The sequence below is a fragment of the Ictalurus furcatus genome, chromosome 24 (assembly GCF_023375685.1).
Source record: "Ictalurus furcatus strain D&B chromosome 24, Billie_1.0, whole genome shotgun sequence".
Lineage (NCBI taxonomy): Eukaryota > Metazoa > Chordata > Actinopteri > Siluriformes > Ictaluridae > Ictalurus > Ictalurus furcatus.
Window position 1 is genome coordinate 10,767,709 of NC_071278.1, and position 13,931 is coordinate 10,781,639.

General features: G+C 42.1%; 1 protein-coding gene across 2 annotated transcripts in view; it reads right to left on the bottom strand.

The window, feature by feature from the left end:
- The window catches only part of sdk1a (sidekick cell adhesion molecule 1a), a 275,242-nt gene that overhangs the window by 110,548 nt on the left and 150,763 nt on the right, over positions 1 to 13,931 (bottom strand). For both annotated transcript variants that reach the window (XM_053612689.1, XM_053612688.1), the window contains exon 5: positions 4,849 to 4,982. In XM_053612689.1, coding sequence (XP_053468664.1) covers positions 4,849 to 4,982 — 134 coding nt within the window. The remainder of the gene's footprint in view (positions 1 to 4,848; positions 4,983 to 13,931) is intronic.

The window sequence follows — 13,931 nt, forward strand, 5'->3', positions numbered from 1 at the left end:
ATAAGAGCAGCAAAGTGGGGACTAAGTGCGAGATAAGGCTGCTGTGATAAGCCGGCTGTAATTGAGAGTGGTATCATCTTAAAACATCAAGAGGCTCGCTCGGCATAAACTATGTAACTAGCTTGAGAGCTGATGGACAGCTTATTATTTGTCTGTCAAGTGCACCGTGAAGCCATAGGCCCAGAGAGTCTGCCACACACTAATGAGAAGCAAAGCACCGTGCCCGCGGAAACTTCACTGCCGTGGCCCTGCGAATCAGCTGCCGTCACGTCCTATCAGTCTCCGCTCAAATTACAGGTGACAAGTTATCAAATCCGCGATATTACAAACTAAACAGAGACCTCCCAGAGGACCTATTTGTTTAAGATATAGGCAATTAAACAAGGCACGGCCTGTTAGGGCCGGAGACTTCGCGCCACGGCTCCAGAGCTAATTTCATCCTCCTAATGGAAACCGAAAAAAAAAAGTGAGAGAAGGAAGAAAAGTACTCTGATGAAACACGGGCAATAAATGGGGGAGGGGGGGGGAGAGAAAAAAAGGTGGTAGTAGGGTGGGGGGCCCATGCTTCAGAGCTGACGCTTTAATCATCTTGGGTCCCTTGGGTCAGCTTACAGTGCGGGAAAGCAGCTTTTGTTTGAATGTAATCTGCTGGTAGGAAGAGCATAATAAAAATTTATGGAGGTGTTCATTAAATCTTAACGATACAACTCTCCAGATATTCCAGACTCACCTCCCCAAACACCCAAAGCCCTAACCCCCCCACACACACACACCTTTTAATGATCCAGATGTTCACGTGTGGAGACAGAATCATGTCCGTGGTTGTAAATACACCTGGACTGCTTCCATCAAACCTCCGTACTTCTGACAAGCTCGTAGTCAGTCTGGCTAGTCTCGCTATCACACCAAAACACACACTGCACAGGAGCGACGTTGGAACTCAACTCGCACACAATAGCTGCAGGTGCAACTGATTATCATATATCATTGGCGGAGTCTGACACAAACACATCCCAGTAATGGAGTGAAAAAGAGAAATATTTCTATGCTAAGCCGACCTGGAGGGAAAACCCAGTACAGAAGGGGCTTCTTCAGCCCCACAGGTGATCTATTAGTGTGAATCAATATAACTTCACACGTACAAGTCTAGCTATAGGTTTGTGTTTATTTTGTGCCGCTTGAAGCTGAAGACAATTTGAAAAACAAGAGAAATAGCATTAAATTGTTATGGGATTGAGTCTGGGTTTGGAGTTAGGGGGATGGTTTAAGGCTGGCTGGGAACTTGGCACAACATCTGGACCAACCCGCTATGAATTTTTCATGGCTGCATCTCTAGCCTTAACAATGTGTGTTTCAGTTGTTGTGTTTAAATCTCATCTGTAATTTCTAATCAGACAGCTGAGAACTCTGTTGACCTTTTTTTTTGTTGGTGACTGATTTGCCAATTCAGGAGAGAGATAAAATACAGATTTGATTATGCTTCTGTTGGCGAGGCGTGATGTACTGGGCCAATGACAAAACATTAAAGTATATCTCTTCCAGCAGTTTCTCCTATTTCCAAACCTACAAAAGGGACTTGGTGACTTGATGCCTAGTCTGTTCTCGATTAGCACATTCCTATTCTCAATAGTAAAATCATTACAAATGAACACAAGTACATCCTGGTAATTACTTTATAAATATTATGCACAGTTCATTTCTATAAACGACTGGCAGCATTCTGTCTAGCAAATTGCATCATCCATTCCATGCTATTGAAAGGTAACAGCAAGACAGTTCGACTACAACGGACTAGCAAAGGATAGGAAATTTCGAACGCAACAGCTAGCATTGCTTTTAACATGGTTGATGATGAGTTCAGCTGGAAGAAATGAAACAGACCCAAGCACACGGTTGCCTCCAAATGAGATCATTAGTAACGGCAAATAATGACTGAGCTGGTTAGTCGGAGCCTATTTCCTTTGAAATAAATCAAGCTGCTGAATGCTAAAAACCCACTGAAAACGCCAGCAGGAGCGGACAACAGACCACGTTCTGATAAATGGTTTGAGGCAGGGCCGCCACCGTCTGTGCGTTTACTCCACAAAAAGCACAAACTAAATCCAACCAATAATGAAGTGCCATCAACTCTTCCTACATCTCTTTACACGGTCACTTCTAAGCCAGAGACAGGCTCAGAAGAAAAAGCGACAACGTCTGATGACAGCATCCCAAGTGCCGTCAATTAAGCATGTCTGATCAGACGGTGTTCAGGCGGTGTTCTTTACCTGAGCTGACCTTTTTCCAGCCCAAAGGCGACTGATAATGGAAGTAAGAACTGAATGAGGTTTCTAGTTCGACAGCTCCAAATGAGATCCATGTCACCCATGACAAAAGATTCTGTGCAGGCGGACAATAATTCACTCATGATTGGATGGATGGACAATCAGCCTCAAGAAATTGCTTTAAAAAAGATGTTAAAGGACACTTAGGATTACATCCAGGTTTGTTTCTCCTTGTTTCATCTCCTTGGCAGTGTGAGGATAGAACTGGCTTCGTAATCCCAAACTACTGAATTATACTGGGTGAAATGAGTTTTTAAATAAACATCCCCATCAAACCAATATATATATATATATATATATATATATATATATATATATATATATATATATATAAATATATATATATATATATATATATATATATATATATAGTATCTCACAAACGTCAGTACACCCCTCACATTTTTGTAAATATTTGATTATATCTTCTCATGTGACAACATTGAAGAAATGACACTTTGCTACAATGTAACGTAGTGAGTGTACAGCTTGTGTAACAGTGTAAATTTCCTGTCCCCTCAAAATAACTCAACACACAGCCATTAATGTCTAAACTGCTGGCAACAAAAGTTAGTACACCCCTAAGTGAAAATGTCCAAATTGGGCCCAATTAGCCATTTTCCCTCCCTGGTGTCATGTGACTTGTTAGTGTTACAAGGTCTCAGGTGTGAATGGGTTGCAGGTGTGTTAAATTTGGTGTCATTGCTCTCACACTCCCTCATACTGGTCACTGGAAGTTCAACATGGCACCTCATGGCAAAGAACTCTCTGAGGATATCTTTTCATATACTGCATATATGAAAAGATGAAGAGAGAAGTCATTCAGACCGCTGACTCATTCCACACACTTCTGGCTCTGAGGTGAAAGTTAGGTGATTTTATTTTAAACCAGGTGAGTCATAAGGGCAAGCTTGACATTTAAATGCATCTTTTCAGAACATTTTATTTCATATGCCAGTGTCTCAGTCTGACCATATGTGCAACTTATTCTGATTATTCTTATTCTGATGCTTTAGCTTGTATTTACAAAAAAAAAAAACTCCAAACAACAGAGGAATGGAAAGACTTTTGTGGTGATGCCACCCACAGTGCTAACACCTGCATTAGCCTCCTCCATATCTGTGCTTGGTGCTATTTGTCAGGTTACAATTCACCTCAGCAGAAGAATTAATTATGGACCCATAAGACACCTGTACACGAATGTGTCCACAAGAGCACATGAAGACAAATGGAGACCAAAAACAACACAACATTTGTTGATGTGAAAGTGTGGAACCAAACAGTGGCGAAAAAGGAAAAGAGAATCGACAGTCCCGTTCAAATTTAAAAGTCTCGTTCATGTGGATATTAAAACTTATTCGACTTAATCGAGAACCTTTGCAGTGAGCCGATGGAAACTTGAAACGAAATCGTGAAATCATATTGCTTCATGTACTGTTCATTGGTGTATCTGATTCTGGTTTCTATATATCCTATGACTGGTGTAACCCCAGAGACAGAAGTATACAATATACACACCTTCTTCACTGGACAGGCAGTTTGCATAACTCTTCTATTCTTCTAGAGCAGTCTGGCCATTAGAGAGTAAAAAAAAAAAAGGCGCTTGGTCTTGGACATTAACCAGAGGCGAGCCTCATCAATGTAGAGTTAATGCCTAGTGGACGTTACACTATGTTCAAAATCTGAAGAGTGTTATACTGAGTGTAGATGAACCTCACTACTTTCTTTCACCTAGAGGAACCCCAGACAAACAGCAGCCAATAAAATCCCACTGCCTCACAAAATCAGTGTACGTGAGTGCAATTGTTGTTTCTGCACTCAGTTCAGTTGAAATCAGTTTTAAAATATACAGGAGCTGGAGGAGATGATTTTTGATTAGATTCAGGCAGAAGAGTTGTCTTATCTGCGAAAAAGAGTGTCAGAGAGTTTTGGTTCCTAACACCCATTTGGGTATCCCATGGCAAATTATTGAATTCAGACAGGACCAACACAACATTTTGCGTTAGGTTTCGATTTTTGGCAAACTTCGCTCCAATCTACAACGTCAAAAAAAATCAGCGCTGAAATCACACCCGAATCAAATCGTCGACTGATTACCAAGGACTTTTCGGGCTGAAACTGTGTTAGAAAAATAGGGATGTGTAAATCTTTGTTAGGACCTGAGTTTGACACTCTATTCAGAGACAGACACTCCCCATCTCTTGCCAAGGCAAAACAAGTAAGGAAGTGCCAGTGAGGAGATCCGAGTATATCCCTTCGCCATATTCTTCCAGCATAATCTAGTCATCTTTGGATATCTGCTCTCTTTCACCATCTGTATTTCTCTGCTGCTTCACTCTTTCACCCCTGAGTGACGCCCTCAAACACAGAGCCTAGAAATGCACCAGGAATAGAAGCGTAAATACGAGGCTACAGCAATGAGGTGATAATAAGGCACTCGCGGTCGATAGCAGTGTCTGAGATTCCTCAAGAGCTGCAGGAAGAGGAGAAGTGATACAACAAACTCCCTCATTTCTCTGCTTACCTGCCACATTCAGGTAAATGGATGGGCTCGTCTTGTTCTCGCCGTTCTTCTCGTTGACGGCCTGGACATAGTATCTCCCGGCGTCCATCGCAGCCGTGGCCAACACTACAAGCTGGTTCTCCATGGTTATGGCCCTGCAGACAGAAAAATAAAATAAAATTAAAACAGTGCCTCACAGTTAAACCACACCTGACAATTAGGTCACTGCGTTGACAAATTTCACATGTGCTACATATTGATAGCATTTCAATTAGCAGCCCACTGGTGTGTATTGAGCTCCATTAAAGTATAGACGCAAGGCTTTACTGAGAGGCATCCAGCATAGAGAAATTTCATGGGTCTTGCACACCCTCAATGTATCTGATCCCTCATTCTGACATAAGCAGAGAATCAATGAGCTGAAAGGGTCATTACTGGCAGAAATAGTACACTTTGCAAGTATAAACCCACAGGATAGACTCCTGCTCTCTGAGTTAGTCACTGAAACATGGACAGAAGCAACCTTGGGGTACTAGTAAAGGCTTTGGGATCGGGATTAGATACTTTGGGATTGGGATTAGATACTCGCAAGATGATGAAAGTATTACTCACAGTGTTCTAAAGTTAGTCTACCGAATGTAGGCAGCGGTTCACACTTCCACAGACATACACAGAATACTTAAACGGATTTCTAAAGCATTGGAAATAAGTCTTAGCTGTGTGATGCCTGAAAACTGATGACTCCAGCTCATCAAGTCTGTATCAGCTCTTGGACTTTTTTTTTTTTTTTTTCCAAGGTGAGATTGTTATCTCAAACCAAATTTGTGGTATAGAGTGCAAGGTTCTTTTGATACCACTCCACTTCACAAAGATGGAACGGAAGATGTTCGCTTTTGTTTCATCAGATGAAAGGTGCACATTTCTTTTTTTCCCCTTCAACCCCTCTCTCACGCACAGTTCTCTTCCCTCTTGCACTTCTCTTTTCCTGATTAATTGATGGCATCCTCAATCACACATCAATGGGGCTTTAGAGAACTCTCTCTGATGAGGCACGAGGCACAGCACGACTTTGCTTGAAATGTGTGATTAGCTCTGGGGACCTGTAGCTCGTTCATGTCTACACATTGGAACAAAGACTGCGGTCATTACCCATTTTTGAGATGGATCTCCACAAGAGAAAGTTGAGTCAATGAGACATTTGTGGCTAAAAAAAGGAACCCCAGCTCTGGCAGGGGCCGGTGGGAGCACTGAGGCTTCTGAGGGAACGCTGACTGTGTAATTACAGTCTTCTGCAGATCTGCTAAATGCTTTTTTTTGATGTTCATGATTAAGTGAAGATTACCATAAAGAGATCCATCAAAAGCTGTAGAGTGAGGCCAATTAAGGACGGAGACAGAGGGACGTTGATATCGTCATCTTTGCTGTCTGATCCTGGCTGACCACACACAGTTGTCCATGCCGCACTCGTCACATGATAGCAGCAGCAGCATTAAAAGGTCACAGTGTTCTACCTCAATGGTGTCAATTAATAAACAGCCAGAGAAATGAAAACGGCTCAGCAAGCATCATGGCCTCACAAGTTCATGGCTATGAATGGCTTACCTTCATGATCATTTAAGGGTGCACTTTCTGCGTGCACCCAAGGGTTTGTTTATATATATATATATATATATATATATATATATATATATATATATATATATATATATATATATATATATATATATATGGAAGGAAAGCATTTACCTGGTTTCTATTGTTTGAACGGAATCGATACGAGTGGCATATAAAGTGATTTTATGATTAGTCGCGATAGTTTGGTTTCCATTACAATTCTCCAGATAAATGGCCCCTGCCAGGGGTTCAGTAAACAAAGTACAGTAGGAGAGATAATGGGTAGCCTTGTTTTGTATCCCAGAGGGCTGCATGTCTGTTTGATTTCAGCCCACAACCTATTACACATGCAGTTTGGGAGCCATGTGAAATGTTAATTCACTTAGGAAAGGTGCCCAGGTAATTTAAATATTCAAAGAATAAAACGACTGCTTTGATTTGTAAAAAGAGTGTACTCTCTCTGCCCACCCATCTCCGCCAGGCTTTTATTTGGTCAGTCGTTTCCAATAGGGGGAGGATACGCGAACAATTTGACAACACAAGAATAATAATAATTTTTTTTTTTTTAAAACATAGAGATGAATTTACTCTGATAGGCCCTTTATTATAATATTCAACACGGACTGTTTTTTGGAGGAAAATCACAAGGCCATCATTTCAAATCATTTTCTATCTCGCTCTCTGGAGGCATATTATTTATCGAGTTTACCTGATGTTCCAGGAGACTTCATTTGTATGCAGTTCATTATAGTGAGCAGAGCTGGTCGCAGCAATAATGCATTATGAAGCCCCTCTATAATACTCTGAAATGTGAATGTTGCTGTGAGGTCCCCAGTATAATTCTCCTGGGCATTGGACAACCGCTCGAGAGATATTACATTAATCAATATGGCGGGTACCTGCTTTCAGAAAGCTGCTTCCGAGAATATTTGTTTTCATTTACTGCCATAAATTACACTCTTAAAATAGGCTTACTGGTCTGAGATGTATGATATAGTAATTAAAATGTCAACAAGTCATATTGTGCTCCCGTTTCCACTAAGAACCCAGCTAGGTGGATTTGTCTGTCGTTACATTTTGATTTATGATGCTTTTAGGCCCAGAGAAAGCCAGCCACCTTTCTGAGCGAAGAGAAAGTACACTGGGACCTTGGGGAAGAGAGATAAGAGTCAGTGATGTGCTGAGAACTGTACCACCCAGAAATGTGTCAGAAGCATGAGATGAGATGTTCACCGTGCTTTCTCCATCTCGCACTGATGGCGGGGCTGAACAACAGATCAAAGCATGGGGTGGAGAAGGAGACACTTCTCAATACAGAGGGAAATCGTCCAAGTCTACAGTACAAAGTCTGCGCTGTTTTCTGTGTCTGTGTGTGTGTGTGTGTGTGTGTGTGTGTGTGTGTGGATGAGTCTGTGAGGCATGCAAGAAAGAGCTGTAAGAAAAAGGGTCTCCAGGGACAGGTAGATACAGAATGATGACAGCCGTCCACTTCCCATTTAGCCTTGGGGTCAAACCATTAAATGGTCAAAGTGAAAGAAATCAGTTCGGAGCGACTTCCTGTGTGGAGGCCCAGCTGTGTGCAGACAACTCAATCCACACATGGACATACAACGATCAGCCATAACATTAAAACCACCTGCCTAATATTGTGTAGGTCCCCCTTGTGCCACTAAAACAGCTCTGACCCATCGAGGCATGGACTCCACAAGACCTCTGAAGGTGTGCTGTGGTATCTGGCACCAAGACGTTAGCAGCAGATCAACAGAATCTACTGTCATTATGGAATACCATTTCCATGAAGGGATGTACTTGGTCTGCAACCATGTTTAGGTAGATGGTACGTGTTAAAGTAACATCCACATGAATGCCGGGACCCAAGGTTTCCCAGCAGAACATTTGCCAGAGCATCGCACTGCCTCTGCCGGCTTGCCTTCTGCACATAGTGCATCCAGGTGTCCTGTCTTCCTCAGGTAAGCAACACACATGCACCTGGCCATCCACATAATGTAAAAGAAAACATCATTCATCAGACCAGGCCACCTTCTTCCCCTTGGTCCAGTTCTGATGCTTACGTACCCATTGTAGGTGTTTTGGCAGTGGACAGGGGCAGCATGGGCACTCTGACCAATCTGCAGCTACGTAGCCCCATACACAGCAAACTGTGATGCACTGTGTGTTCTGACACCTTTCTATCATAGCCAGCGTTAACTTTTTCAGTAATTTGTGCTACAGTAGCTCTTCTGTGGGATCAGACCAGACAAGCCAGCCTTCAGCCCCCCGGGTGCATCAATGAGCCTTGGGCACCCATGACCTTGTTGTCAGTTCACCGGTTGTCCTTCCTTGGACCGTTTTTAGTAGGTACTAACCACTGCATACCGTGAACACCCCACAAGACCTGCAGTTTTTATAGATGCTCTGACCTAATCGTCTAGCCATCACAATTTGGCCTTGTCAATGTCGCTCAGACCCTTATATTTGCCCATTTTTCCAGCTTCCAACACCTCAACTTCGAGAACTGACTGTTCACTTGCTGCTTAATATAGCCCGCCCCTTGACAGGTGCCATTGTAATGAAATAATCAATGTTATTCACTTCACCTGTCAGTGGTTTTAATGTTATGGCTGATTGGTATATATACACTCACCCATACATACACACAAAGGCACTCAGAGCCACCTGACTGCCCTTCTCAGACCTGACCTTAATGTTTTCCCGCTCAGTCAGAATGAGAAAAACTCTACTCTGTCTCTGCTACAATCATCCTGTATTGAATCTTTCTGTACTGAACCTCCTTTCTGCGATTAAAAAACCCAACAAGGCTAACCTGTGTAATCTTGTGAGCATGGTAATGGCCACATGGTTAAAAGTGTATCCTTGACTGTTTACATTACACGAGAAAAAAGCCTGTATTTAAAAACAGCAGAGAAAGAGTCCACTCAGAGTCACCTCTGTGTTCATGCTCTGTGCTCATCGTGTTCAACTCTTCTCCTTTCTCAGCATGCTCTCCAGCATTTTAATGTATAACTGCATACCCAGGTTCAGTAGGGCACCAGGCTGGAGCTCAGATAATCAATAGCACCAGTGCAGTCAGTCCAAAGTTTCCCACCCTGTCCATATCCAGGCCACAGTGAAGCATTTCAGAGGCAACTCATAATATCCACATTAGGAGCAGTAGTCTGCCATATATCATCTGATGAATTGTGGCCAGCGTTGTACAAGCACAGATAACCCTGAAGACTTGCCCCTCTCATGACACAGATACAAAACATTCTGAATAATCCATATGTATCCTGAGAAAGATATGTGGGCTGGCTTCAAATGCTCAAGGTCAGGTGGTGTGAATTAATCAAAATGGGTAGATTATGCCAACGGCTATGAGTTTACACTAAACATTTAACACTTGTGTTGTCAAGTCAAAGGTTGCTTTGACAAGATGAGCTTACTGTTGTTTTATCTTCAACAGATCTGATGATTGCAAGCTTCTACAATGCTTTAAAAAAATAAATAAAAAAAGCAAAGGGTAGCCTTTCTGGTCCAATCCCACAGAAGAGCTACTGTAGTACAAATTGCTTAAAATATTTAATGCTGGCTATTATAGAAAGGTGTCAGAACACAGAGCATCGCAGCTTGCTGTTTATGGGCCTGCATAGCTGCAGACCGACCAGAGAGCCCATGCTGACCCCTGTCCACCATTGAAAGTGCCTGCAAGGGGTACGTGAGCATCAGAACTGAATAGCAATGGAATTCCCTAATAGCAGTGGCGTCTTTCAGCAGGATAATGCGCCCTGCTACACTGCAAAAATTGTTCAGGAACGTGACTCGGCCTCCAAATTCCAGAGATCTCAATCTGACTGACAATCTGTAGGATGATCTGGACAAACAAGTCTGATCCATGAAGGCCCCACCTCGCAACTTACAGGACTTAAAGGATTTGCTGCTAGTGTCTTGGTGCCAGATACCACAGCACACCTTCAGAGGTCTTGTCGTGTTGAATTTTTTCAGTTCCCCTCTCACAACTTTAGTACCTGATGTTAGTTCCCATGTACAACTTAATGTTTTTTTTTTAAAAGAAAGAAAAACATATAACTGTATTTTCTATTTATCCTGTCATACTCAACCTCCGATTAACTGTGTATAGAGATGCTACGAAAAAGAAATAAAGCTTGGAAGAAAGTAGCAGAGACCATTGGTGTCTTTGTACTGTAGCTAGTGTGGTTACAATAGCTTCCGCTGCTAATCTGCTAATAGATACTACAAAAGACAAATGAAACGTATACTGTAGTAAACCCTTCTCAAAACACCGGATGGATGCTACACACCCGAGAGAGATCCAAAACGACACGTGACACGAGTGCTAGTGTGAACGCAGGGTAACTATTCAAAACAGTGTTTTTGTTAACGTGCTGTTCCACATTTAGTGCAAAATTATCTCCCAAAAATGGCCACTTGGGATAAGGTCAAAGCGGAAACTCATTCATCCTCATTACCTTGAGCTTTCTACTTCACAAACATCCAGAGCTGTCTTCTGGCCACACTGATAAAAAAGAAAAGAAAAGAAAAGAAAACACACCAAAAAAACAGGCCCATATTAATATTAAATCAGGCCACCAAATATATAAGAGAAGAAGAACACGACAGGGAAGACATGCGTAACGGAAGCGAGAATACTTTTATATATCTGAAGAGTTTTCGCAATTCTAGACATTGAGTGCTGCATTAATGTTACAGAGTAAAGCTCGCATTGAAATAGCACCCTCTTCCACTGAGCTCACGAGTGAGAAAAGCTTTCCTTAAAATACCTTGCCACAAAGTGAATGAGTATACACTTTCCCATATACAACTTTCACGTCACATAAAAAGGACTTTTCTTTGCTTCTCCTTTCCGGCTCCAAACACAGAGGACCACGCAAGGAAGGAATACAAGCAATCTTCAGAAAGATGACATTTTAAAAAAGTGTATTTCCTCCTTCGCTGTGTAAAACTGAATAAACAGACCACAAATGCATCGGAACCAGCCACCCTTCTTTTCATCGGTTGCGATGTGCAGCTCCATGCTGTGTGGGTACTACTTAACATTTCAGAGCCAAGCACAACTATGGGAAACGAACAATCCTACGCCCTCGCTGGATTCAACTTTCCCCTTACTATCTTCAATTTCCAAGACCTTCTCTTCAAAATTGCTCCCCGGTGTTTTGTCTGGATTTCTGTGATTGCTGTCTTGGGCCACAACAGGAACCAAGCGGACCCAAAAGTAGCTTGATATAATGCAGGCCAGGAGGGGCTGGTTCAAAGAGAGTGATAGTAACTGTTCTTTTATCCTATAGAGTGACTTGTACAGGTAGTTTTACACTATGCGATTACAGCTGTCTTTAAGCTGATCCCACTAAAGTCCATCCATCCATCCATCCATCTTCTATACTGCTTATCCTTTTCAGAGTCACGGGGAAACCTGGAGCCTATCCCAGGGAGCATCGGGCACAAGGCGGGGTACACCCTGGACAGGGTGCCAATGATGCCACTAAAGTCTTAGGCTGAATTCTATAGCAGACTGCATAGTGTCCATGTCAGATTGTACAGTGAAGAGCGATTATGCTTACGTCATCAATCCAGGCATGTGCAGAAAATGGGGTCATAAACAGAAACAAGTCATCAGTGTTATCCCTAGAGAAAATGTTTTAAAAGAGGACAACATGGAATGCCCATTCTTCAAAAGTGAGCCTGAGGTAATACGCATTATGACCCTTAGCATGCACCACAATGTATGAGGGGCCAGGGATGTAGGCTAACACAACGTTATACGAATTAATGTGTGCAAGTTAGTATTTTACATTTACATTTATGGCATTTGGCAGACGCCCAAATCTAATTACCCATTTATACAACTGAGCAGTTGAGCGTTAAGTTGGAGCTTGTTTAAGGGTCCAGTAGTGGCAGCTTGGCAGTGTTGGGATTTGAATTCACGACCTTCTGATCAGAAGTCCAACGTCGTAACCACTTATTTAAATGACTGCTTTCTCAAACATACACACTTCATTTTGCATTTTGAATTTCGCGTCATCTAATACCATCCTCCTGATGGTGGCTTTTAAACAATCTCATTCCAATTCGATTTGATATGTATAGCGCTTTTTTAACGATGGACAGTGTTGAAAAAGCAGCTTTACAGTTTTAATCATAGCTGCTCTGAGATTATAATTCAGATAATCCTGACACTGCCAGAATTTTATGTACCAAATCAGCCACCAGTCAGAGTGTCATATTGTGCACTTTAAAATCTCAAGTCACAAATTCAGATTTCTTGGAAATCGTGCTGAAAATTGCAGTGCAGCCTTCTAACAAGCCCCTGCTCATAGCATCTTCCTTACCAACACACATACACAGGCAAGGCTTTCAATTATTCCACAAACACAATCACTGAAAGAAACAGTGTGAACCTTTAACGAGGGAGGGGGACTCGGGGTAAAAGTTTAAAAGTATACTTGGACAGAGAAGACATGCCTTTTTTATTCCCCCTGATGAAAATGACAGCATGTCTGCCAATCCATCCAACAATAATGCTAGACTGTCAGTCAGCATGCACTAGAAGGTAAATTGGGATATAGACCAAAATGACGTTATGTGAAAAGTTTACTAGCTGATTCCCACTACTGGGGAGTGTTTATTCATTTTGGCAAAAGTTTATGCCTCTGCTATATGATTGTAAACCCACTGTGCTGGTGACAACCCTGAATCCTGAGTGGTGAAGACGGTTCTGATGGCCATGGGTGCAGTCAGCGTGACAGCACAACAAAGGCAGACCTGCATCTTTGTTGTGTCAAGGCACTCTATACATCCTACAGCTGAAATGTGAAGGCTATGCTGGTGTCATGCTTTACATCATATAAAAACAGACTATATGCTATTCTCTTTCATGCGTTGGCTTTCAAAGTGCTTGGCCTTTGGCTGCATACGTCGCGTTTACTCTTCCGACTGTCGTTTGAATCCTGGCTACCGACTGGCCATCTCACTGCATTTCAAATCAGTCTGAAGCAGAAAATGAAATTGCTGAAAAAAAGAATAATAATCAAGACCGAGGGGATCTAAATTTATGTGCCAGGGTGGCCAGATATTGACATGGGGTGCAATTTTGCTTAAATTGATATCAGCTTTGAAATACATACAAAATATGTTAGAAATAAAGCATAAAGGGATTTATTTCCAAAAGGGGCCAAGTAGGACCACATTTTTAGAAAGCTACTACAGCTAACCATGCAAAGAACCCCAGAGGAACATACCTACAGTACAGCAGGACATGACATAATGGGGGGGAAAAAAGAAAGAAAGAAAATCTAAATATATAAACACTAGCAATAGAAATAGAAAGAAAATGACAAACAAACTGAATGAAGCCAATATTTGGTGTGAACAAATGTATAAATGTCCATCCATCCATCCATCCCTCTTCTATACCGCTTATCCTTTTCTTCAGGGTCACAGGGGAACCTGGAGCC